At 47.1% G+C, this 24,497-nt stretch overlaps 8 protein-coding genes across 8 annotated transcripts; 5 read left to right on the top strand and 3 right to left on the bottom strand.

The window, feature by feature from the left end:
* Window positions 1–148: 148 nt before the first annotated feature.
* BHQ10_010063 (uncharacterized protein) lies at window positions 149–1,604 on the top strand (the record flags this gene model as incomplete). The annotated part of the gene is made up of 3 exons (XM_040872652.1): window positions 149–237; window positions 290–604; window positions 662–1,604. 3 exons carry the CDS (start codon window positions 149–151, stop codon window positions 1,602–1,604), a joined length of 1,347 nt encoding a protein of 448 aa, XP_040738565.1.
* Window positions 1,605–2,520: 916 nt separating this feature from the next.
* Window positions 2,521–2,883, bottom strand: BHQ10_010062 (uncharacterized protein; the record flags this gene model as incomplete). The annotated part of the gene is made up of 2 exons (XM_040872651.1): window positions 2,521–2,628; window positions 2,686–2,883. 2 exons carry the CDS (start codon window positions 2,881–2,883, stop codon window positions 2,521–2,523), a joined length of 306 nt encoding a protein of 101 aa, XP_040738564.1.
* A 1,925-nt stretch (window positions 2,884–4,808) lies between these two features.
* On the top strand, window positions 4,809–6,242 carry BHQ10_010061 (uncharacterized protein; the record flags this gene model as incomplete). Its single annotated transcript, XM_040872650.1, has 1 exon — window positions 4,809–6,242. The coding sequence occupies one exon, from the start codon at window positions 4,809–4,811 to the stop codon at window positions 6,240–6,242; it is 1,434 nt and encodes a 477-aa protein (XP_040738563.1).
* Window positions 6,243–6,888: 646 nt separating this feature from the next.
* Window positions 6,889–10,928, top strand: BHQ10_010060 (uncharacterized protein; the record flags this gene model as incomplete). The annotated part of the gene is made up of 6 exons (XM_040872649.1): window positions 6,889–7,382; window positions 7,442–7,556; window positions 7,608–7,966; window positions 8,030–9,162; window positions 9,219–9,391; window positions 9,444–10,928. The coding sequence occupies 6 exons, from the start codon at window positions 6,889–6,891 to the stop codon at window positions 10,926–10,928; spliced, it is 3,759 nt and encodes a 1,252-aa protein (XP_040738562.1).
* A 242-nt stretch (window positions 10,929–11,170) lies between these two features.
* On the bottom strand, window positions 11,171–14,167 carry BHQ10_010059 (uncharacterized protein; the record flags this gene model as incomplete). The annotated part of the gene is made up of 8 exons (XM_040872647.1): window positions 11,171–11,207; window positions 11,270–13,260; window positions 13,316–13,579; window positions 13,628–13,733; window positions 13,783–13,829; window positions 13,892–13,943; window positions 14,008–14,026; window positions 14,095–14,167. The coding sequence occupies 8 exons, from the start codon at window positions 14,165–14,167 to the stop codon at window positions 11,171–11,173; spliced, it is 2,589 nt and encodes an 862-aa protein (XP_040738561.1).
* A 627-nt stretch (window positions 14,168–14,794) lies between these two features.
* On the bottom strand, window positions 14,795–18,562 carry BHQ10_010058 (uncharacterized protein; the record flags this gene model as incomplete). Its single annotated transcript, XM_040872646.1, has 1 exon — window positions 14,795–18,562. The coding sequence occupies one exon, from the start codon at window positions 18,560–18,562 to the stop codon at window positions 14,795–14,797; it is 3,768 nt and encodes a 1,255-aa protein (XP_040738560.1).
* A 461-nt stretch (window positions 18,563–19,023) lies between these two features.
* On the top strand, window positions 19,024–20,950 carry BHQ10_010057 (uncharacterized protein; the record flags this gene model as incomplete). Its single annotated transcript, XM_040872645.1, has 3 exons — window positions 19,024–19,214; window positions 19,284–20,414; window positions 20,473–20,950. The coding sequence occupies 3 exons, from the start codon at window positions 19,024–19,026 to the stop codon at window positions 20,948–20,950; spliced, it is 1,800 nt and encodes a 599-aa protein (XP_040738559.1).
* An 826-nt stretch (window positions 20,951–21,776) lies between these two features.
* On the top strand, window positions 21,777–23,534 carry BHQ10_010056 (uncharacterized protein; the record flags this gene model as incomplete). Its single annotated transcript, XM_040872644.1, has 4 exons — window positions 21,777–21,936; window positions 21,992–22,142; window positions 22,198–23,446; window positions 23,496–23,534. 4 exons carry the CDS (start codon window positions 21,777–21,779, stop codon window positions 23,532–23,534), a joined length of 1,599 nt encoding a protein of 532 aa, XP_040738558.1.
* Window positions 23,535–24,497: the final 963 nt, after the last annotated feature.

Below are 24,497 nucleotides of genomic sequence, written 5' to 3'. Positions count from 1 at the left end.
CCAAGTTGAGGATTTCACTTCCAACCCAATGCGCTCGCTCCTTCGAACAGTCATCAACACGCCTCACCCTTCCGTGCTACAATCTAAGATTTGGGGGTTTTCCTTACAGTCTTCATTCTCAAATTGGAGGCTAGGGCCTAGCGACGCCATGCAAGCGCCCACAAAAATAAACGCACTTCGGTTGATGGAGTCGATCCATTCAACCTGCGAGTTCGGAAAGGCGCATCGTTATGGAGAGTGAGTAAACACATTTCGCGGCATGTATCTGAATGTAGTTAATTTGTATTAGGCACGAAACAGAGACCGGAATGGCTCSYTTGGCTCTTGATGACGATGATAAGAAAGTTCGCGAATGGTTGATTGAGCAGGTCAAGGCCGTGGGGTGTTCGGTGACAGTCGACCAGATGGGAAATATATTCGCTGTTCGACCGGGACGAAACAAGACAGCACCACCTGTCATGATGGGCTCTCATCTAGACACGCAGCCTACGGGCGGTCGATATGATGGCATTTTGGGTGTTCTTGCTGCCCTTGAAGCATTGCGTACTATACACGAAAGTGGTTACCAAACGGAGGGTCCTATCGGGCTAGTTAACTGGACCAAGTAAGCCTTCTTCCTGCTCTACTGAACTTGTCTGATTTAATCTTACAACTTTCAAAGCGAGGAGGGGGCAAGATTTCCCATGGTGACGGTCTCGTCTGGCGTCTGGGCCGATGTGGTTCCACTCGAAACTGCCTGGAATTGTCGAGAAGTGGCTTCTTTAAGCCAAGGCCCAGAGCTGAAAACAATGAAGCAAGAGTTGGCTCGCATCGGATTTTTAGGAGAGACACCGGCATCGTACAAGGCATTCCCAATCGGTGCCCATTTTGAGCTTCATATTGAGCAAGGCCCTATTCTTGAGAATGAAGAACAAAAGATTGGTGTGGTTACCGCTGGCCAGGCATATAGCTGGTTTGAGATAACAATTAAAGGTCAAGATTGTCATGCTGGTACCACGCCTTTATCTGCTAGGAGAGACCCTCTTCTCGCAGCGGCGAAAATGATTGCTGCATCAAATCAAATCGCCAAATCTGCTTCGGGGCTAATAACAACCGGTATCTTCCAAGCGATACCTGGAAGTATCAATACCATGGCGCATACTATAAAATTCACGATGGACGTTCGTCACCCTCAAGATGAGCAGGTCTCTAGCATGGTTGAACAATGCCGTCAAGCATTCGAAAAAATAGCCACAGAAGACAGCGAGCGAGGCGTAAATGTGAGCTGGGAAACACTCACTGAGAACGTAGCAGTGAAATTCCATCCGGACTGTATTTCTGCTGTCGAGAGTGCTGCAGAAGCAGTTTGCGCCTCTCTCCCGGCAGACCAAAACCCATCAAACAGACGTCTCTGGAGACACATGACAAGCGGTGCAGGTCATGACAGCTGTAATGTTAGCAAGAGATGTCCAACAGCCATGGTTTTCACGCCGACACGAAATGGAATGAGTCATACTCCGGATGAATATTGTAGTCCAGAGGATTGCATACTGGGAGCAGAAGTACTTATGGGGGCAGCTTTGAAGTATGATATTTTGCGAGCTCAACGAGGCGAGATTAGTTAATAGCCAAAGATTCATTAGCTCTTTTTGTTCACCTCTCTCCTAAAAGAAACTCGCCGCAGCAATGGCATCGAGGTCTGTATAAAGGTTAAGGTTGTGTACTCTCATACCCACTGTACTATGTAATCCGGTGGAAAGCACCAAAGCGCCGATACGTCGACACGAGCTTCTAGCGGCAATTGCGTAAGACCTCAAATGCCTTCACTGTTTGATGTGCTCGTACCGTTACTCTGGTGAAACGATAGCTATTTGAGTATTCTGGATATAAAATKGCTTTATACATCGAATGTCTACCTAGGTAGAAGTGCTAAGCTACCTATAATGTTAATCGCATAAGGAAACTCATACTTTTCATATTAAGTTCAAGTCAATTATCATTTTTTGGAGAAAACAAGATGATAAATAATCTGGCTTATTCACTAATCAAATACCCAAATACTCAATTGATTCCGAAAGAGCTTCGTAGAGTAGTCTTTCACTATTTGCCCATCAATCGGCCCACCATGAGCTACTAGGCCGTCCGGTCGAAGAATGAGAATACCTCCCCGCTCTAAATCAAAGCCAAACTTTTCATGAGTCGAGCTAGAGGTGTCGAAGAAGGTGTCTCCAATTGGCTGCGTACCCAAGGTCTCGTACGGAGAATACCCGTTGATGGCACTTATGGTGATCCACGAAGTAAATTCATCTGAAAGGATACCTTGAGTCTTATTCTCGAAGAACTCTCTCAATTCGAGTAGAGAGTTCTTTGTAGAAATAGTATTCCCTGCGAAAACAGCAATCCACCAGAATTTGGCAAGAATAGGGGTGACGTCGTGCAATGACACTTTTCGGCCAGTCCCGGGCATCGTCAATTCCACGTCAGGTGCTCGACTCCCCGGAACAACTTTGAGAATAGAGGTAGTAGCTTGATTGACCATGTTTATGGGATAGGAAATTCCAACCCGATGTTGAATGATCCAGCCTTTTCAGAGATCTCTCCAAGTATAACATAAGGGTCAGCGGTAGGATCCCCTTCATACCACTTAGGCTACTTGTGTGTCATCAAAACAGATATATCCTTATCGTATTCAATAAGCTGACTGACAGCAAGCTTGCGCTCCTCGTTGTAGGTTTGGAGGATCTCCGGCTTTGTTATCCCCCGGGTTTGCAATGCGAGCTTCCAACCTAGGTTTACGGCGTCGTGGACAGCGGTGTTGAGGCCTTGCGCGGCAACGCTGCTATGGGTGTGAGCGGCATCACCGCATAAGATTGTGCGTTCTCGAATTGAGAACTCTTTTGCCATCTTTTGGCCGATTGTGTACTTGTATGAAAGCGGTATGAGTGCTTTTACTTGTGGTCATTGGGATATGGATGTACAAGAACGTACAGGGTCCAGCAGTGAATTTCCTTGAACTTCACATCAAATGACTTCATAGAATTTATGGCCTCTTTCTCAGCTACTTCCTGTGTCACACCATCAGAATACATGGCAGAAATATCTGCAGTATAGGCAAAGCCGATTCAAGTAGCAGCATGATCGAGGGTAGCCCAGAGCACATTTCCGTGGGTCTTGCTTTCTATCGCTCTATCGTTGGACGTTAGCAAGGCCTGATACTCAGTACGAAATTGAACCAACCCGTACGAGCGCACAAGGGGCATGTTGGTTTCAATGAGCCCGTCTATGCGGATCCATTGAAGACCTGCTTTCTTCGAGTGGTATTCCCGTATGTCGTCGAACACAACTTCGCCCGTCGTCGGTTTCTATAAAATCTTTGATTTGGAGACAATTCAGAGCCGGAAAATAACACTAGATGATGAGGTCATGGTAAAAATTTTCAAATTCAACTCTTTACCGGTACCTTTGTCAACAAATTTTGACGTGACAGGATAGTCATCCATCGAAACTGATTCATCTAGGATGAAGTCAATACATTCAATTCCTTGGTAGTACTCGCCGCCTACTTTGTTAAGTTTCTCGGGCAAAACCTTCTCAGTAAACATTGACGAAGTACCAAGATAAAATCGTAGGTAGTGTCTTTGATGTCTTCCATGAAATACCAGACTCGTCCGGGAAGTCTGTATCAGTGCGTTCTCATATCAGTAAACAAGACTCATATGTATTTGATATACTCGTGCTCACATTCTTTTTCCATCCTTGTAGGTCACACTGGTCCGACAAGCAAACCCCGGTTGTAGCATGGGCTCAATGAGGTCAAGTTGATGCAGTTGTTCCAAGGTCCTAGGAAACAAGGCGATAGCCCGCCCATACTGGTCCTGCTCTTCCTTTTGGTACTTCTCTAGTAAACAAGCTGTTACCCGAATCGCTTTAGCTGATTGGCAAGAAGAAGAGGTCCTACAGGACCACCACCAAGTATCACGATATCATACTCCGTAGAGTTTGTGTGGCTGTTTTTCGTATCCATTGTTCATGATAGTGGCTTGCACTCCCAATCGAAATGACTTTGCAGATCAGATCTCTGAAGGATCATTTTCTCTTACACATACAGGTCATGGATGATGAATTGATTGGTCGAAGTCAGCCGTGTTTTCCTCAACATCACCAGTTCCTCGAGGAGACTTATCTCGTTCGTTGGCCGGGATGGTATCACCAGGTGACATAATTGGTCAAAGTATAATTCGAATCTCATTCCGAAACTTAGCCCTTATCCAAAATGGCGATTTTCCGAAATCGACGCTGACGGCAAAGTAAAAGAAGTAGAGACAAAATCGGCGGCGAAGATGAGCTGCTGAATGGGTTAGGGTTGCGGGGGATAAAGATGAGTTCCCCGACGGCGGTTGGTGAGCGATGGATGCCCCCTATGCGAAGATTTTAAGAGATAGAAGACAACGTGCTTTATCCACCGAGATAACGATTGAAATAAAGTTCGTTCCCTTATCTCCTCCCTCAGTTTGCCTCTCCTATGATTCAGGTATCTACGTACGTTCCAACACGCCAGCCTCCTCGAATACGGACATGGATAAATATCACCGAGTTTCCGCATATAGATGCGGCTGTTATGGGGACAATCAAGAAACCACAATTCTAATCAATGTATTGCACCTCGATCCTTGAGCCATATGGATACCAAAACGACCTTTCATAAGGGGCTTCAAGCTGAAAAGTTACCCTATACAGATACACACAATAGCGCCAAAGAGCACGATGGAAGTTCGACACAAGGAGATGTTGAGATGCAGCCAGTATATGGCGATTCTTCTCGCTACACAATGTGGACCAAGGTACGCTCTTGGTCCAACAAAATCGGCGCTGAAGAATTTGGCATAGAACGTATACCGGAGGAAATTCGTACAAATCAACATCCGCGCGACTATTTCACGATTTTCTTCTCTGCGAATTGTAACACTGCTACTCTGGCAACTGGCTTTCTCGGACCCGTGACGTTTGGACTTGGATGGTGGGATTCATTCCTCGCAATTATCTTCTTCAACGTGCTCGGCGGGCTTTTCCCAGCAGTGATAGCAACCCTAGGCCCGAGACTCGGACTCCGCACCATGATCATTCCGCGATACAGTTTTGGATGGTGGCCCGCAAAGGTTCTGGCTATTCTCAACGTCATAAACCAAGTCGGCTGGGGAGTGGTCAATTGTATATCGGGTGCGGCAGTGTTGAGTGATGTAGGTAGCCACGGAATTCCAATGATTGCCTCCATTATCATCGTGGGGATCATAGCTATCGTTCTTGGTCTCTTCGGGTATAAAGTGCTACACTTTTATTCGAGATATTCTTGGATGGTCATGCTGGTCTGCTTTATCATAACAGCAGGATTTGGTGCGCGCCACTTTGTGAACGTGCCATGGGGTAGTGGATCTCTCGAGGCCTCTAACATTCTTTCTTTTAGCACATCTATTATCGGATTTCAGGCTGCATGGGCGCCAATTGCAGCGGACTATGGTGTCTACATGCGTGAAGATACCAAGTCCTCTGTGATTTTCTCTTGGGCTTATGCCGGTCTTTTGTCGAGTCAAATTCTACTCGAATTGCTTGGAGCGGCCATCGGCACACTGGTCATGAACACCGATCCACGCTTCCAAACGGCCTATGGCCAGCATGGTCTCGGTGGGCTCTTCGGCTCTGTATATGAAGGAATAAACCCCGGAGTACGGGGCTTCGGATATTTCATTGAAGTCCTCATTGGCCTGTCCACAGCAGCTGTCATAACAACGAACATTTACTCGCTAGGCTTGAGCATGCAGATGATTACAAAGAAACTTGTCATTGTACCCCGCCTTGTTTGGTCTATGGTCGGAAGTATCGCATTTCTTGCCATTGCATTGGCGCTTCGAGACCATTTCGAGGCTGTATTAGAAGATTTTCTTCTCGTATGTGCATACTGGTTGGTGCCATTTTGCATGGTCATTATTCTAGAGCACTTTATCTGGAGAAGACAGTATGAGTATGACCTTGGTGTATGGAATGATCATACTCGCTTGCCATACGGCATCGCAGCAAGCGTGGCCTGGGTGTGCGGTACCGTCATCTCAGTTGTCGCCATGAGTCAGACTTGGTGGATTGGTCCTATCGCTGCTGCAATACCAGGGTCTAGCTACGGGACTGATATCAGTTGGATTTTGGGCGCAGCGGTCTCGACTGTTCTTTATATTCCCATAAGGATTTGGGAAAGGAAGCAATGGCAACTCTGAGGTCATATTTGTCTCGAAACGGACTTCATCGCCGCGCTTTTCTGGTTTGCGTTGAATGTGCTTGGTGCGATTGTCCATATTTTTAGACATATAATCTAATGTTCTCGCTCTAAAATCTTCTTGTATTGATCCGTAGATGTAGTCGACGAAAGTAGGGAGTGGTTGTAAGAAATTGAAGTTGAGATGCTCGTATCTAATACCTCAAATACGCTTAATACAATGCTAAAACTGAAATATTACCACGCTAACTTTTTGGGAAGTTAGCTGCAGAAAGGCCCCGCCAAACCCTTTCGAGCTCTTCCTGCCTCACAACATTCTCATCTCGACTTCACTCAAGCAATGGGATCTTTATCGATACAAAGCTCGATATTGTCCATTACTTAAGGTCTTGATATTTCTCAGTGGCATTAATTAATCGCTGATTCCTCGTTCTTCACCTCGTCGGTGTTGAAAACGAGCCACCGGGTTGATGGCATCATCTCAGCCCCCTGAGATTACAGTCTATAGGACTTCTGAATAATCTAGGAGACAAGTCGTCTTTGGCTGTCTCCTTATCTCTGGTCTGTTGCTACAAGCTTAATGCAACTGATCCCAACAGGCCTCCCAATCTACATGAGATTGATGTACCGGGGCCCAATTATATAAGATGTCAGATATCACGAGCCTTGCAAGGCCAAAAATCGGCTTGCTATCGCAGACCTTGGTACCTAGTCCGAGCATCCAATTCGCCTTGCCTGCTCGGTTGCGGGACAGGCGCCATAACGATGTCGTCTTTGTCTATGAAAGGTCCTTGGTCGTTCGTGAAATCATCTCAGATACCTATTTGGAAGATGTTATGGTCAGTTCAGATTTCGACGCCAATATAACTGCTGCAAAAACGGTCAAGATTGTTCAGAAAACTCCAGAGATATCGGACTTTAGATTTGACGCCCAGCAAAATCTTTTAGAAGACAATGGACCAGATGATTCACTGCCAGGTCATATTCTAGCCCTGACACTAGACTCGAGGGAACTGCTTTTTCTGTACTGTCAAACCGGTTCTCGTGAAGACGATGTGAGATTTATCCATTTCCGCAGAGCTTTACCATCCGATGTGAGCATATCTGAGAGATTTGGGCGTCATCTAGCTGTTGATCCGAGGTAACGAGTGTTCACATCACCATATTCTAAGACAAAGTTTAATGACTTTCAAATTACAGGTCTCGTGCCGTTGCAATCGCCGCCGCCTCTGAGTTTTTTGGTGTCTTCATGCTCAAGCCATCAAAGGAGCTCCAGTCACAAATCAAAGGGGGCACGTTGACACCAATTGCTGAGGTATGTGAAGATATTCTATCTTGAGCTTGTTCTTTTGCTAACACGATTTAGGAGCGATTCTATCGGCTAGAAGGCCACATATTACTCATGGATTTTCTATCTCCCCAGGACCAGAAAGACTACATCACCCTTCTCCTCATAGTATCTCGAGGTTCTCGTACCCATTCCGTGCTTTACATTTGGGACACCGCAAAAGGCTTGAAACAGGTTCAACAAAAAACAATTAGCACTCCACTTCCAGATTTTTGCAGATTACCGAATCTGCTCATTCCTCTTACAAAGTCATCAAATTATCTGCTCATAACGCCCTCGTTTATAATCATTAATCGGAACCCTCTGGGTACAGATCCCAAGCTCGTGAAGAAGCGTTGTTCTGATCTGATGCCAAAGACTCCAACCATATGGGCAAAGTGGGCTCGTCCATATAGGCACCCGCAATATGACAAATTGCATGATGACATTTTCTTATGTAGAGAAGACGGACGTCTCACCTACGTTGAAATAGACAACAAAAGCCAAATCGTGTCCATCAATGTGATTGGACAATTAGATTGCGAAGTTGATGCCGCTTTTGATACCATTGACTTTAACCACCCCAGCCACGGGGGCGATCTTCTCATCGCAGGAGGTAGCACGGGGCATGGAGGACTGTTTATTCAAATTGCAAGGCAGAACCCAGAATGTGTGCAGAGATTTGTTAACTGGGCGCCTGTATTCGATACGGTCATAGTGCCGCCATGTCAGAAGAAGGCTGGATATGAGACTGACGCGACAAAAGATTTGAGCGACGATCTTCATCTCTATGTATCCTCTGCCTCATCAAACAAGAGTGGCACCGTATATGAATTCCGACATGGCTACGAGGCCCAAATTGGTATTTACATTCCTTTGGAAGACTTTACCTCAATACAGGCAATCTGGGTCATACCGGACTATCTCCAAAACGGATCCTATTTCTTAATTTCCGATCCTTTCTCTTCAGTGCTAATGCATCTTACACGCAGTGTTAGTGGTGATGATGAGATATATGCTGTTGATGGTTCGAATTTATCCCTCGACCTTTCAGTACAAACTCTAGCGGTAGGCTACACATCTCACGCCGTTATGTTGCAAGTCACACCGCAAGCCGTACACTCAGTGCTACTTAGTGAACCAGAATCGAACCGTGTATCGCAGTTCTCAACAGATCAAACTGCGTTTGTTGCCGCCGTTAATGGAGAATTGGGACTAGTCGCCATTGCCCTCAGATCTGAGCAGGGACTGAGTATACAAGTCGGGATATTGAACGACGGCTTTCTCGATATCAATTTCACAGGCAAAATACTTCAAATCGAGCATGAGCCTATTTCCATAATGATAGAGGAATTGAAGGATGGTGTATACATTTTTACCGGCACAAGTGATGGCCGTATTGCTTATTATCGGGTTGATATGGATGAGATAGTTTATGTTGGCGAGTACATGCTGAATCTGCCTCACGATCATGAGTCCAAGGCCATAGAGAGCATGGCTCTGGTCGATTGGGCTGAATTGGAGAAGGCGGCTCTTTACTGTGGCCTTCGTAGTGGCTTGCTTATCTCTCTTGAAATCGTCTCCAATCCTATGAGTCAGTCCCCCATCAACCTTCTTTCTATCAGCACCTTTCGTCTAACGCGTGCTTAGGTATCAAGCAACGAACTGCAAAGAGATTTGGTCAGACATCAGTCAAGCTCCTGAGAAAAGAGAACACGATACTGGCCACGTGTGGCATGGGCTTCTGGCGCATATCGGATATAATGGGGGGCAATGCATCTGACTTTGATCTCCAACGAATCTGGATTACTGACCAGAATGCTGTGAGTGACTGATTAGCTTCTAAGTCTGAACATGCACTAAATATGAAATTAGTCTACCTATGCCCAAAAAAGCATTGAATGTTTCACGATTGTGGATGTCTCCAAGGATTCCTCTCCAAACACTTTAGGTGGACCTTTGATCTGTATCAGCGACAACCAGCTTCTTGTCTGTACCCTTGACCAACGAGCAAAAGCTGTACCGCGTATGATTGAATTACCTGGTACAGCCAATAGAATCCAATACTCGGAACAACTCAAGTGTCTTGTTGTCGCATACATCACATCCGAACTAGAAATAGAAACGGTGGCCGATCCGGCAACGAGCATTGTCAAGCGTTACATGCGTCCTCACTTGAACTTCCTGAATTTTGACGCTTCTAATTCTCACCTGCTGTCTCATCAACATAACCTTGATTCATCCGATTCCTCGCACGCTCAAAAACTAGTTGGCTCGTCCGGCGAGCGGATTACCTGTATACTCGACTGGATTCCCGAAACCGGTGGACAGAAATACCACTTACTCGTGATTGGAACTGCGCGAAAAACGCAAGAGCAATGTGGGCGAGTAGTCTTCCTGAACGCCAAACGCAACGCGGCGAATCCAGAACAAGTTGACTGCTCGCTGAAATACATCCATACATTCGACGGGCCCGTGCGTGCCATCGCCGCATATGGCAATTCAACCATCATGGTAGCCGCAGGAAACGATATCATCCCCATTGCGCCCCGATTACCAAATGGTGGTGAGCAATGGGCCGCCGCGGCGAGATTCAAATTGACATCCCCTGGAGTCTCAATTACAGTGCGCGATACACTGCTCTATGTCAGCACAGCCAGAGAGTCGCTCGTGATTTTGCAAGTGGTAGGTAGAAAATTGGAGCTGTATGCTCAAGACGGGGTGCGACACGAGAGCCTTTCGCATCAATACATCGGCGGCGAACATGACTTGACCCTCGTCAGTCACAGAGGGGGCACAGTCAGCGCCTTCTCAGCAGCTGGCGTCACCGACATGGACAAGATAATCTCTCCCGCGCTTGCCGAGGCGCAACTACCTGTCTCAATCATTCGCCTCAACGCTCGCGAAGGCCCTCTATCCTCATCAACAGCAGTGGTATACGGCACTACAATGGATGGAGCAATCTACCGCATCTCTATCCTCACCGAGCAAGAATGGCGTCTACTTCGCTTCCTCCAAAACCTCTGCAGCAAAGATTCCACTCTATCCCCGTTCCTCTTCGCTCGAAAACGACGCTGGACATGGGCTGATATCGAGCCTCAAGCCAAGAAGCCTTCGTCCATGCATGTTGATGGGGACATATTATCGCGTTTATTGCCAAGGGGTAGAACGTATCTTGAGAAAATGTTACGCAGTGATCAAGAAGGGGAAGAAGATGGCAAGGCCATGAAGCCACCAAAGACTTATATGAAGCTTTTTGGGGAGTTGTTTGATGACGTTTTTGGCGCGGATATTGTCGAGGAAGATCGGGTAAATCACTTAATGAGTTGGTTACGTGGGTTGTTGCAGCGTCGATTATGAGATGCGAGATACAAATTTCGGGCAATTTTTGTCTAGTTTGGTTTAGAAAATCATTGTATCTATAAGACATGACTTGGGAAAATGGGTTACGAGGATGTGTTATAGGATTAGTTTCATGAATACATTCGTTAAACATCAAGACAACCTATGGAAGTGAGGATATGAGACGCCGAACACCATTTAGACCAATCGCCATTCCATGTATCTCCAAACCGATCATTAACAACATTTACGAGCTGACATTAGATTCTGTAGACCGTATCGTCTTCCTCAAGGAACCTGTGTTTATGTGATTAGTAAAGAACAGATAAGATCTTTCGCTTGTTTTGAGATGCACTTACATTAACTCGTTTCTCTCATTCATTGCCTTCAAAGCCTGGATAGCTTCTTGCCTCTGGAAGACGTTACGCTCACCCAGGCTTTGGTTTGCCCTGATAGCGGTATTGATTGCACCAATAAGGGCTTCCAGATCCGCACTGTCTTCGTTGGCGAATACTTGACCCATCAGGGGTCCGAGAGTTTGACGGAAGATGGTTAGTCGGGCCGGTTGAATGGGCGCAACCGAGCTAGCCTGAGAATCTGTCTGCGACTGGAGAAGCTGGGAAGCAGGAAGAGACGAGGCAACGGACATCTGGGATTCAGTATGTGTCTGTCGTGTGGCTCGGCTAGATTGTCGCTGTTCTCTGTAGCTGCTTTCAGGAGCTTCAGACTCAAGGGGGGCTGAATCGTCAACTGTTCCAGTAGATCTGAGACCGCCTCGCCTGCCGGGTTGTCTGCTTGAAGCAGATTCTGAGGGTTCCTCGCTCTCGTCTTCTGAGTCGTCATCTGAGTCTTCGTCGGAGTCGAAGGTGGTCACCTTGCGCCGCTTCTTTCTTGAATCTTCAACGACTTCCTTGAACAAAGCAAATCGTAGAATAGCTTCGGCTTCTTTGGCATCTTTCTCCTCCACACGATTCGACAAACGAGCTTTGGCGTGAGCAGTGGATAAACGAATCAGTGTTTCGAGTGTACGGGCAGTCATGGGAGACGTCTTCCTTTGGTTACCAGTGAGGTCGTCATTTCGAAGCGCAGAATAAGTGGCAATAATATGATCTGCAGCCCCCTTGGTCAAGTCAGGCTTGATTCTAGTCTTTGCATATTGAATATACTTTTTGATAAATGGTAGACTGAACACCTCGACATTGCCGTTCTTGCTAGTTGCTGCCATGCCAGCATGTAACATGACATTATACTTCTCCAGGGGCTCTGTGGGTTGGTTGGAATCTTGAGACTCTTCTATTCCGACGCCGAGAGTCTGAGTTGCTCCTTCGCGAACCGGGACACCCTCTTCTGCACCTGGCTGGCGATAGCGATGTCGACGCAGTACGTGTTCCGAAACCAGTCTGTCACCTTTGTCTTCTGGGTCATCCGTGACAATGAATAGTAAATCAAAACGAGAGAGCAGCGAATCGGGTAGAGCGATATTTTTGTGAGGGTCTTTATGAGGATCGTATTGGCCGTAGATTGGGTTCGCAGCTGCAATAACACTGCATCTAGCGTTCAACGACGTGTGAATACCTGCCTTAGCAATTGTGACAGTCTGCTGTTCCATGACTTCGTGGATTGCAACACGGTCAACGTCACTCATCTTGTCGAATTCATCGATACAGACAACACCGCGATCGCCAAGAACCATAGCACCGGCCTCAAGCCTTCGTTCACCAGTCTCTTTGTCAGTGGTCACAGCTGCAGTAAGACCGACACCTGATGAACCTCGACCAGTAGTGGCAATTGCTAGTGGCGCAGTGTTTAGGACGAAACGTAGCATTTGTGATTTGGCGGTGGATGGATCGCCGACCATTAAAATGTTAATGTCACCACGAAGATGGGTGCCGTTGTCCAAATTCTTCTCAATACCACCCAAAAGCATGAGCAAGACGGCCTTCTTGATATATTCGTGCCCGTAGATAGAGGGAGCCAGTGATTGGGCCAACATATTGAAAATTTTGGTCTTCTTGCTTTTCGCCCACTTGTTGATATTACGGATATCGGTATCTGTAAGGGTAGCTTGTGCGATTCCGCCGCCAGACTTTGAAGATAGTTGAATAATGTTGTTCGCAAGAACGACTGTTCGAAATATCGAGGAACCCGATCCTGCGCCTCTGTTTCCCAAAGAGCGGAAGATTCCTACCAACTGGATACGATCACCAGGTTTTGCGCGGTCGACCAAGTCATCATCTAAGATGACATCCACTCCTCGGGGCAATTGACCAGCGGGTGCTCTCTCGGGCATTTCTTGGATCGAAATAGTCTGATGGTCCATGAACGTACAATAGCCGTCCTCGAGAGTGAGCTAAAAACCGTTAGCATGGAAAATTATCGAGGACGGACATTCGAGGTTCTCTTACAGGATTTTTCTCATCATCCTCTTGAGGATACACGTTCAAGCTTGTGGCCCCACTAGCTGTCATAGTCTGATCCCTATATTTTCTCGCAAAGAATTTGTTCTTCTTTTCGCTATAGTGAACACTCTGAATGATTTTCGGTCGAACGAGAGAGCATTTTGTGACGATACCTTCGAAAGATATCATGCGATTGAGGTGGGAGGAACTAAGCGTTCGGGGATTGCAAGCGTTTTCACCAAAAGCGCCAATGAATGCGCAGTAATACATCTATAAATCTTAGCGATTGTTCATAGGCAGTCCACAGGGCATACTAACCACATCTTCGGCTGTCTCCCGTGCTGGCCGGTTGGGAAGAGTCTTGATGACATTCTTCAGGGCTTTGTTGAATGCTTCCGTGTATTCAAACGGGGACATAAGGAGACTGGAAAGGTTAGCATTCACTTCTCACTTTATATCAGTGGCCAGCATACCCTTGTGCAAGGTCTCGATTGTGCGATCGTATCTCATCGATGCTGACCTGCAGGTTGACCAGTCAGCCAGAGTCGACAAAATGTTATTTTCTGCGCCCAGTCTACTCACTGTCAATCTTCGAAAACCCCTATTGAGCATCAACACGATATCCGCGCGGTAACTATCCCGTCGAGTTAGTAACTTGTCGTTCCGTACATGTCGATGATCAGTCGAGTGGGACGCACCTTCGAGCACGGGTATCGGCTGGAAGATGACAAAAATGATTAGCAATCTCAGAGTCTCGAAATGCAGATGAATTCGCTCAAACTTACTAGGATCTAAAAACTCGGTGGCCGCCAACACGCGATCCTCCGCAGTATCCTCTGGTAATTGAAACTCGCTCATAGTGGGAGAATTGATCCTCTAGGCGAGGAGAAGCCGCAGTCGGAAATGAAAAAGAAATCCAACCAGACGCAGAGTGCAAACGTTCCGTGGTGGAAAAGAAACAAGAACGATGAGAATTGAAGGTCTTTCTTCTGCGAAAATGGGATGGGGAGTTGTTGGAGAAAAGATCGTAAGTGAGGTCCTGCCAAAGGTTCAAAGGGTTGGTTTTTGGCGCTAGTCCAAATAGAGTATAATTGAAACGCGTGAGACGCGTCGAGGTCGCGTGCCAGACTAGCCAGTCAGCGTGCGAGTTCCCGTTTTGTATATTTTCGCGTCTTTGTAAGGAAGAATTATGCGGAAGCATATGAAAGTAATTGTCAGTTTACATGTCATCTTTCTTAAGGTATTTCTCGATCATAGTAAGTAGTATACATGGTCTGGAGCCTGTCACAGTCGATGCAATGCCCAAATGCAAACACCGCTAAATGAGAAGTGGATGACACAGAAACAAAAAGGAAAATCAATATACATGAGCGCCAGTATACCTGGCATATATTTACAGGATTATTGTACAGCGCTGGTTGTCCAAGAACAGTTACTTGTGGTGCACAAAGTCGCTTTTTTTTTTTTTTTTTTTTTTTTTTCACCTCACTTGCGGTCTCTATCTAAACGTTCCTCCTCTCGAAGAGGATCGATGCCCAGTTCACGGCGTCTAGATGCGATAAGGATTTCCGTTTCGATATCATGCTCGTCCTCCGGCGCAATTATGGGGTCAGTCGTTTCCATGTGCTCCTCGGGTTCGCTGCTATCATCAACGAGGATCTCGGATTCAAGCTCACTCGGATCAGATTTAGGCTCAGATTGTTCGAACAGTGCCTCAGCCTCTTCAAGGGGTTCGCGAGGCCTTGACTTGCCACCAACGCCCAAAATTCCACCACTCCACGCATATCTTACACGTGGCTGAGGCATAGGATCACCCTGATCGACTCGATTTCTGAGGAGAACACCTTGATACTTTTCGCGTAGGTATGGCATCGCTGCAATGGCTTCCAGCGTCCGTGGCGCTACTGATGCAAGAGTATCGTGTTGCTCTCTTCCCTCAGTAAGACTTCTCTCATTGAAGTCTTTCAACGTTGCTGCGAGATAAATCATGACACTGTACGTGGGTCGCATCCATGTTGGATTTAACTTTCCCCATAATCGACGCCCTTTCTTGCCCATCAATTCTGGGAATTTGCCTTTTGGGAATCTGTCCAACAGATCAATCGTGTTGGGAACACCTGGAGGTCTCAAATGAGATCCACGTGCTAGCAGTCGCCAGCCCGGAAAAGAAGGCATGAAGATGCGCTCAAAAGTAGAAAAAGCCTCAAGCTGCTCAGATGCTGTGTTTGCTGTAGCAAGTGTCTTCACGTAAGCAATCCAGTTCTCAGATGACATGGAAAATCCGCGCTTCTGGAAATCCTCAACAATTTCGTATAATTTTGAACTCTGACCGGCTCTTCCGACCATTGCCATATAAATGGAGAAGTGTCGCGACAATATGAAACGTTGCGATGGGATAATATCTTCCTCTGCTGGATATACGGGATCTTTGTCACGCTTGCTGGCAAACTTGGACGCTGGGGCTTCTGAACTGCTTGTTGGCTGATCCGAAAACTCCTTCCCATCATAAGAAGCTGATTGGGGTTTGCTGTTTGAAGCTAACTGAGATGGACTCTTAGGTAGAGAGACGTTGCCCTTGGGTATTGGCAGATTGCCCGCATTGATGTCTGCTACAACACTCTCTCTTTTCAACATTTTCCCTGCTCTTTTCAATGCCAGTTCCCAACACTTCTGGACTGTCTCCAATTTTCCAGCCTGTGAATACACTTCCATCAACACGGCCAGGAAGCGTAAAGAGGGAATGAAAGTGCGCTCGTCTGAAGCTAGGGCGGTTTCAACAGTCTTTGAATACTCTCTAACCAACTCTTCTGTCCGATCATGCATTCCTTCCGCACTATAAGCTTGTAATATTGGTTCATAGAGCACCGAAGGGAACGCCTCGTGCACGGGTAAGCTGCCAGTTCCAGGGCGAGGGTACTTGTTGCCGAATTGTCGCCGATCGAAATTAATCAATGCATTGAACAGAAGATCCTCGGACATTGCTAGACGATACTCAGATTCTTGACCGTCTCCCGTAGATGAGAGCACGAAAGCGTCCCTCTGAAGAGTGGACCTCAATATAAGAGCGCGAGCGCTCAGGCCGGGGTTTTTGAATCTCTGCTCTATTTCCTTCTTGATGAGATAAATCATATCCCGGTCGTCTTGTCGAACGTAGCCATAAAGTACTAAGGTATAATGGAATTCAGTGGCCTGAATTTTTCGGCCTCGCTGTAGGCCTCGAAGAAGGCGCCGAGCTGAATGGGGTTGTCCGATCATGACAAAACAGAGCATTATAGCAGCATATGTCATCTCATCAAACTCTATCCCTGTTTCTTTCATACGAGTTTGAAGTCGAGAGACCGAGTCGATATCTGCTCGAAAGGCGTGCGACCAAAGCAGGACATTCCACATTCGAGTGCGCGAACCAGACAGAGATGTAGCGAGACACCTTTCTGCCAACTCTTCGGCTTCCTGAAAACGCTGATTTCGGCAATAAACTTCGACTACCGCATCCATCAAAGGTGCATGCATTTTGCCTTCTTTTTTCTCCGCCATCTGATATAGCGCAATGGTATTTTCCACATCACCCAATCTGGCACACAGGCCCATCAAAGTACCATATGTGTACCAGTCTGGTTTAAAGCCCCCACGGTGCATCCGACGCCACACTTCAAAAGCCCCAGATGTATTGCGAGCGTTGACGTGAGCTAAAATGAGAGCATTCCAGCAATATCGACTTTGGTCTACTTTGTAAATGCGTGCGATTCTATTGAACTCGCGTTCCGCTGATTCATAATCAGCCATCATTGCATGAGCATAGATAAGGTGTGCAACCCATCTCGGAGTCCTCGGCGTTTTGTGGTTAACTTTGGGGTTTTTTGTGGAGGTCCCATATAGCTCTACTATCTTGTTGAATGTTTCTTGTGTTTTTGAGACGTCACCTGATCGAGAGAAGGCGAGGAGCGCGGCATTGCATGCTCCTATCGACGGCTGTTTGAAAAAATGTGCAAACTCATCAAGGAGAAACTGAACACCATAATGGGTCCTCATATCGGCCAACATTTCCAGCAGTTGTTGAAGGAGCTTTTTGGATGGCCTGGCTGTACTCAAATGCCACCGAAAATTCCGATAAAGAACCATCGTTAGTACTCTGCTCGTACGCGTTCCAATCCTGAGCAAAGTCTGAAAGGCGGCGTCGTAGTGACTTTGTTGAAGGAAACCCAAAATGGCCGATCTCCGAGTCAGAGACAGTGCAGTCTCAGCAATCATATCACGCATATTTTCATCGGACTTGAACACAAAATCGAGCGCATCTGAAGCGAGTTGTACATCAGTAGAGGTTGCCGAACTATTCTCGAGATATTCAAGGAAAGAGTCGAGATGATGAGGCAGCCCCTTGACCGAAGCTAAGATAGACGACAATACGTTAATTAGATCCTCATGCTTTCTGTTCCAAATGTATGACAACTCTGGCCATTTTGAGGATTGAATAGCGATCTTAGTGGCCAGAGACCACACATCTAATTCAAGGCCCTTTACGACAGCGTCTTCACATAAACGTTCAACGGCAGAAAGATGACCTGCTTTAAGTAAAGGCCGGATCATAATTTCATAGTCCTTCGCGACGCGTTTATCAGGATCAATTCCTTCAAGCAGGCTGATGGCTCGCTCGATATCGAAGGCCCTGTCCGACATAGAATACCAGACCATGAGACGAAATCTTGACTTCGGATCCATATCGCCTTGTTCCCATAAAATCCATGCCCGGTCGTAATCTCGATGTAACTTGGTCCGTGAAACCAAGCTGGCATTAATGTCTTCAGTATCAGGTGAATTATATGGAGCTGCGGAGGCATGTGTTCGTCTCGAAAGTCGTGGGATGCTGGTTTGGGACGGTACATGGACTGCAGGCCGGCTGCGAGAGCGAGACGCTTGAGAGTAACTCCTCATGAATTTGGAAGCCCGGCGTCTTTTATGAATATTGGCGTTTCCCCCTTTCGTCTTCGAAGCCCATACGGCGGCGCTAATAAGACATTTCTGAGGGTAGAGGAAGTCGAGGAATACGTCGGTCGAAGATTGAGTGGAGATAGGGGTCGGTCGACCGGAATTGGGCTCATGATGATATCCAGTTTGCCAAAGGCTCGAGTCGGCATCAGAGAATTGGTACTGCCAGAAAGTAGGGTCGAGAGTTCTTTGGCTGCGAAGAACGCCTCCGTATTTGTGCAGCACGCCTTGGCCGGCAAACTCGAGACATCCTACAGCTCGTTCCAGCATTACTCGGTCGGACACGTAGGTGCGGAAACGATCTCATGTGCGACAATTTCGAGAAAATGTGACGAACATATCGAAGATTGTTGAAGTCTAACCACTGTTTTAATCAGTTAGAATGAAAAACGTAGACAGCTTGGATTTAACTCACGTGTTGCACCTCGGAAAAGCGGCGATGAAAGAGCGCTGTAAAAAAAAATTAAAGATTGATGAATCTGGCGATCAAGACATTAATTACAACAAAGAAAGAGCCAAAGAAATAAAAAGCAAAGAGAGATGTTGTACACAGCTTATGCCATTGAATTCATTCTGGAAAACAATTTGATATTAGAGCTTCGCAGTCAGAAGTTGTCCCCGGCGCCGGCCAATCCTTTMCCCGAGCACACACCCGACGGCAGACGCCAGCACCGATATTTCCCCGCCATGTTGAGACTCAATTGTTAGTAAGACCGTCATTCTTCAGCAAGATGGACATCACAGATCTCTTCTTCACGCGCAGGGAAGAATCCCTCCTTTCTGGGGACTACAACATATATCGCGCACAAACGTCACGTCGTTTGCACACTATTCGGAAGAAGCTTGGACGCACAACCCCCAAAGGTCGAAAGTTCAATTCTGAAGTTCCTGTAACTACTGAAGATGTTTCTTCTAATCCGCAGTATGTTTAATGTCATTGAGCTCTGTGTGGGACTGTTTCAAAGCTCATGCCAATGCTAACTTGTTAAAGAGCTGCCCATCTACTTATCCTAAGCGCCGAGCGAGCATGGGCACAGGCAATGCATATGAAAGCTGTCCACTCGGCCGATCCGTCAGCAAAAGGCGTTATGGGACCTACGCGACGACACATAGTCAGCAGATTGGACAAAGCGTCTCGGTATGCCGAAAGACTCGTTTCTGTTCTGCAAGACCAGTCTCTCTCGGGCGCATCAGATATCGACCTTCTAGAGGCCCGTGCCTACCTCGCTCTGTTGTCAGGCGGATTACACATGGAGAAGCAGAAATGGGATCAATGCCTTCGGCAATTCAGTCTAGCCCGAATCATATATTCTGCTCTAAGCCAGAAAGAGAGGAAGGAGGCATATCGTGAAATCATATCGGTCACAATTGATCCTTCCCTCCGCTACGCCGCGTACCAACTCAAGATATCCCGCAACAAGCCTCTACCCTCGCTCGCAATTGAAAGTTTTCCAGGAGACGACGACGTTCGTGCCGAGCTCGAGAAAGTTGACCCTAATTGTTTGGTTGTGGACGCTGCGGGAACTACAAGACTGGCGGATGGTGAAATTGAGAAACTGCCTGAGACTATTACCTGGAGGTCCCGCTCGGTGCCCATCGAAGACGCATCTATAGCACAAGCGCTTGCAGCTGCTACCGCTGCTGAGTCTAAGCTTTCTTCATTTTTACAGGAGCGGCCTTCGGCATCGCCCAGGGAAAAAGCTGCGGCTTACGACAATGTCATTCTAGCCAGTCAAGAAATTGTTGATGCCACTAAAACGGCCATTGACGACCTCACCAACGAAGGAGTGGACAGGGGCGATCGGAGAATGCAGGCATTGCAGGTCACCAGGACTGCGGTCAACTATTCCCTCGTTAGCTGGAGAGTGGGTAGAAACCGTGTTTTAAGCGGCGAACATGATGGGTTGTTGCTGGATAGTGAGCAGACGAAGGCTGATGAACGTCGAAAGACGCCTCGTCAGGAGAGCGGCGGCAAGATTCTGTCACAACTCCGTGAGAAGGTGACACTATATGATTCTGTATTGCAAAGCTTGGACTTTGTACAAGAATTGCCCGGTGTTGCAGGCGACACTGACTTTGTGGAGGAGCTCGAACTCAAACGCAACTACTTCCGGGCATTGCGGTAGGCTCTCGCTCAATCATGCCCCCATTGATTTTAATTGCTCATGATTATGCTACAGGTGTTTCGCTATCGGCCGCTCTCATTCATTCCAAGAAAACACTAAAAATGCTCTTGCTTTATTCTCCCGCAGTAGTGAACTTGCCGCCGCTATCCAAAAAAGCGGCAAAGGTGTTACGGCAAGCGCGGGTCCACCCAAGCTAGATGTCTCAGCTGAGGAGATTGCATTTCTTGCTACGATATCCCAGGGATTCGAAGCAAAATACCGAGGCTTGGTCAGTCTTGATAGACTATCCGAATCAAAGCAGGACCTTGCGCGCTTCCAGTTGCCATTAATTGAAAGAATGGACGAATACGCGGTAGAGAGCCTCGACCTCAATAAACTTGTTCCTTTCCCGCCCCAGATGCGTGCAGTTCCCGTCAAGCCACTGTTTCTGGACGTTGCATGGAACTACATTCAATATCCTCGCGAGCGAACAGAACAAGAAGAAGCGCCAAGCACAGAGGGGCGCCGTGGCTGGTTCGGCTTTAGACGTTAGGCAGATAAGGAGCGCCTAAATCTATAGTTATATGTTATTTCTGCTAGCGTTAAGACCATATAACAAATAACAATCAATATTGTCTAGCCAGACTGGGAGTTCGCAGTGAAATGTACGTACGACAGAGGTCTAGACATGACTCGGGTTTTCCAAGGCCTGAATCAGGGTCCGCCCTTGCTCCTTTAGGGCTAGCGGCAGGGGTTTTGAGCCTTTGGGACCTGATAGGGCAAGCTCACACCATGTGATGCATGTAGCCCTGAGGCGGCCGGAAAGTCCAATGCCGAATCACCCCATCTTGATGCTTCTTACTGACCACATGGTGTGTACGCAATCGCCAACTTGTGCTACAGATCTGTTCTGTGTATACTATGAAACAGAATTGCAAAACAATTTAGTGTAAATATTAAAAATCGCTACAAAACAGCATAGAGGGGGACAGTGATGCAAAGTACAGAGTACAATCGAGTATGCAAGTCTTGAACGTACACTCCACACGAAGACGGTAATCACGACCATAACATTGGTCAGTTTCTCTCCAAGTAACAAGAGAATGATCTATCCTTGATTCCTGATGCGTTTAGACTCGCAAAACTAAGGGTTTACTAGGTAGTTTTGGGCTACGTAGAAAGTTGATACAACCGTGCAGCGTTGCCGGCTCTCCTCAAGGCTTGGCGCGGCCGACTCCTTTTCTTCTCCACTCTACATTTCCTCTCGAGGCGCTTGCCTTTTTAACTCCAACATTTCCCTTGTGTCATCTGCGACTCCCCCCAGACAGACATAGGCAAACCCGTCTCTTCGACTTGTCAGCACCATCCCGCAGCCCGTCATGGTCGAGTTCAATGGGAGCTTTGCCTCCCCGGTGGCAGACGCCAGTGTCATTGCTCAACTCGCCAACCCCTCTGGTGCTTTGTACTCCTTTGTCAGTGGCCTCACTATCTGGAGCGGCCTCCTCTACCTGCTTCTTGCAGCGATTGTCTACGATCAAGGTGTGTTATATACGACCTACTAGTCGCGTATGCTTCCACAATCTAACAAGGGCAGTGAAATACATATATCTCAAAGGCTCGATCGTCGGCCCGTCCATGAAAATCCCTTTCATGGGCCCTTTCCTCGAATCCGTATTTCCCAATTTCACCAAATACAAGGCCAAGTGGAATAGCGGTTCCTTGAGCTGTGTGTCCGTGTTCCACAAGTAAGTTGACTTCGGGCCGTCTGCTGTTGTCCATCGTTAATACGGAAGCGCGCAGGTTCGTTGTGATCGCATCCAGCCGCGATCTCTCTCGCAAGATCTTTAACTCTCCCGCTTTCGTTAAACCCTGTGTCGTCGACGCCGCTCACAAGCTTTTGGGCCCTACCAATTGGGTCTTTCTGGATGGCAAGGCCCACGTCGAATTCCGCAAAGGCTTGAACGGCYTTTTTMCCCGCCACGCTCTTTCGCTGTACCTACCTGGTCAAGATGAAGTTTACGACAAGTACTTCAAGCAGTGGGCCGAAGTCTCCCGCAAGAATGATCTCAAGCCCGTCCAATTTATGGGTGAATTCCGAGAGTTCATGACTGCCATTTCTTGCAAGACATTTGTTGGAGACCACATGGACGACCAGACAGTTAAGAAAATCGCCGATGACTACTTTTTGATTACTGCCGCTCTCGAGCTTGTCAACTTCCCTATTATCATCCCATTCACAAAGACCTGGTATGGAAAGAAGGCTGCTGATATGGTCATGGTCGAGTTTGCCAAATGTGCTGCCAAGAGCAAAGCTTATCTTGCCGCTGGTGGTGAAATCACTTGTATCATGGATGGCTGGATCAAGCTCCAAATGGAATCTGCTGCTTATCGTGAGAAGATCGCCAAAGGTATCCCCGTGGATGACTCCGAGAAGCCTGCTTCTCTTCTTCGTGACTTTACCGACTACGAAATCGCTCAAACTGTGTTCACTTTTCTGTTTGCTTCCCAAGATGCTACCAGTGCGGCTTGTACCTGGCTGTTTCAGATCATGGCCGACCGCCCTGAGATTCTCGACAAAGTTCGTGAGGAAAACTACAGATTGCGAAACGGCGACCGCAACGCTCCTTTGACCATGGATATGCTGGAAAGCATGACCTACACCCGTGCGGTTGTCAAGGAATGTCTTCGTTACCGCCCACCTGTCATCATGGTCCCTTATGTCGCAAAGAAGGACTTCCCTATTACGGACACCTACACTGTTCCCAAGGGCTCTATGATTATTCCATCGGTCTACCCATCGACTCACGACCCCGAGGCTTATGAAGATCCTGACAGCTTCATCCCCGACCGTTGGATCACTGGTACCGCCGAGAATCAGACAAAGAATTGGCTAGTTTTCGGAACCGGCCCGCACTACTGTCTTGGACAGGTATATGCCACCCATAACCTCATGGGTTTAATTGGCAAGGCTAGTATGCACCTTGACTGGACGCATAAAGTCACTCCTCAATCCGAGGAGATTAAGGTCTTTGCCACTATTTTCCCCCAGGTATGTTCACTCTTCCAAGGAACATGTTATATATACTAAACATATGTAGGATGACTGCTATCTCACCTTCACTCCCCGGGAAAAATAAATGACGACCCTTGATACATATAAATTCGAGCTTTTATATCCGATACCTTCGCGACCAAGCAAGGCAGAACCAGGGCATTTTGTTGTAATAACATGAGCAATCTTCTCAGTCGAGAGCTGGAGGATGGCCACACACGTTTTAATTAATGAATAATTCTATTTTGCAATGGGGCGTTTTACTTGCGTCTGAGTCAACAGCAGCGACAGCTACTTATATAGAGACTTAGACACGCAAGCGAGTCTTTCTTCTCGTTTTGACTGTTCTCTCGCGTGTCATACCAAAAGGGCAACTACTAATACATTTTTCTGGGGATGATGATATCAATTCAGTACATATTTTCCAATCAAGTTATTTTGAAATGATCAGTCGTTCACACATAGAATTTTTCTGCGATGTAGATAAACACGGGAGCCGGAGCGGCGAAATCGGATTGACATCAGCGGCCAGTGGGGGGAGACTCCTGACAAATATGGAGAAGCTTAACTCAACCACCTCATCTTGGAATATCTCAGTTACGATCAACCATTGTGCTTTCCATCTCCTTTCCCCAGGATTTATATCTACATAAAATGTCCGGCAATCTACCAGGCGTCATCGCCCGCCGTAGCGCAAACTCAATTTTTCGAGCTTCATCATCTGCACGAAGCAGCTTGATTTCTGGCTCGAGGAACATTCAGATTGCGTCGCAAGCATCCAGGACGGTTTCAACAGCGAGATACCAACTACGCAAAATTACATACCCCTCTACACAGCGTTTCCAAAGCAGTCTTAGTCAACAGCCACGACAGCACAGTTCTGAGAATACCTCGGTATTCAAACAAATCGGCTTTGACGATGTATGAACCCCTCAATCTCTACATATAACACCTAATCCTTGACTAATTGATTGACTGAAATCAGATAAACACACAAATAGCGGTCTCCTCCTCCTCCTCCTCCTCCTCCTCCTCCTCCTCCAAAGAC

This window comes from Talaromyces amestolkiae, assembly GCF_001896365.1.
Source record: "Talaromyces amestolkiae strain CIB chromosome Unknown scaffold29.1, whole genome shotgun sequence".
In the NCBI taxonomy this organism is placed as follows: Eukaryota; Fungi; Ascomycota; class Eurotiomycetes; order Eurotiales; family Trichocomaceae; genus Talaromyces; species Talaromyces amestolkiae.
The sequence above is the reverse complement of the archived record's forward strand: the minus strand, read 5'-3'. Positions and strand labels throughout refer to the sequence as shown.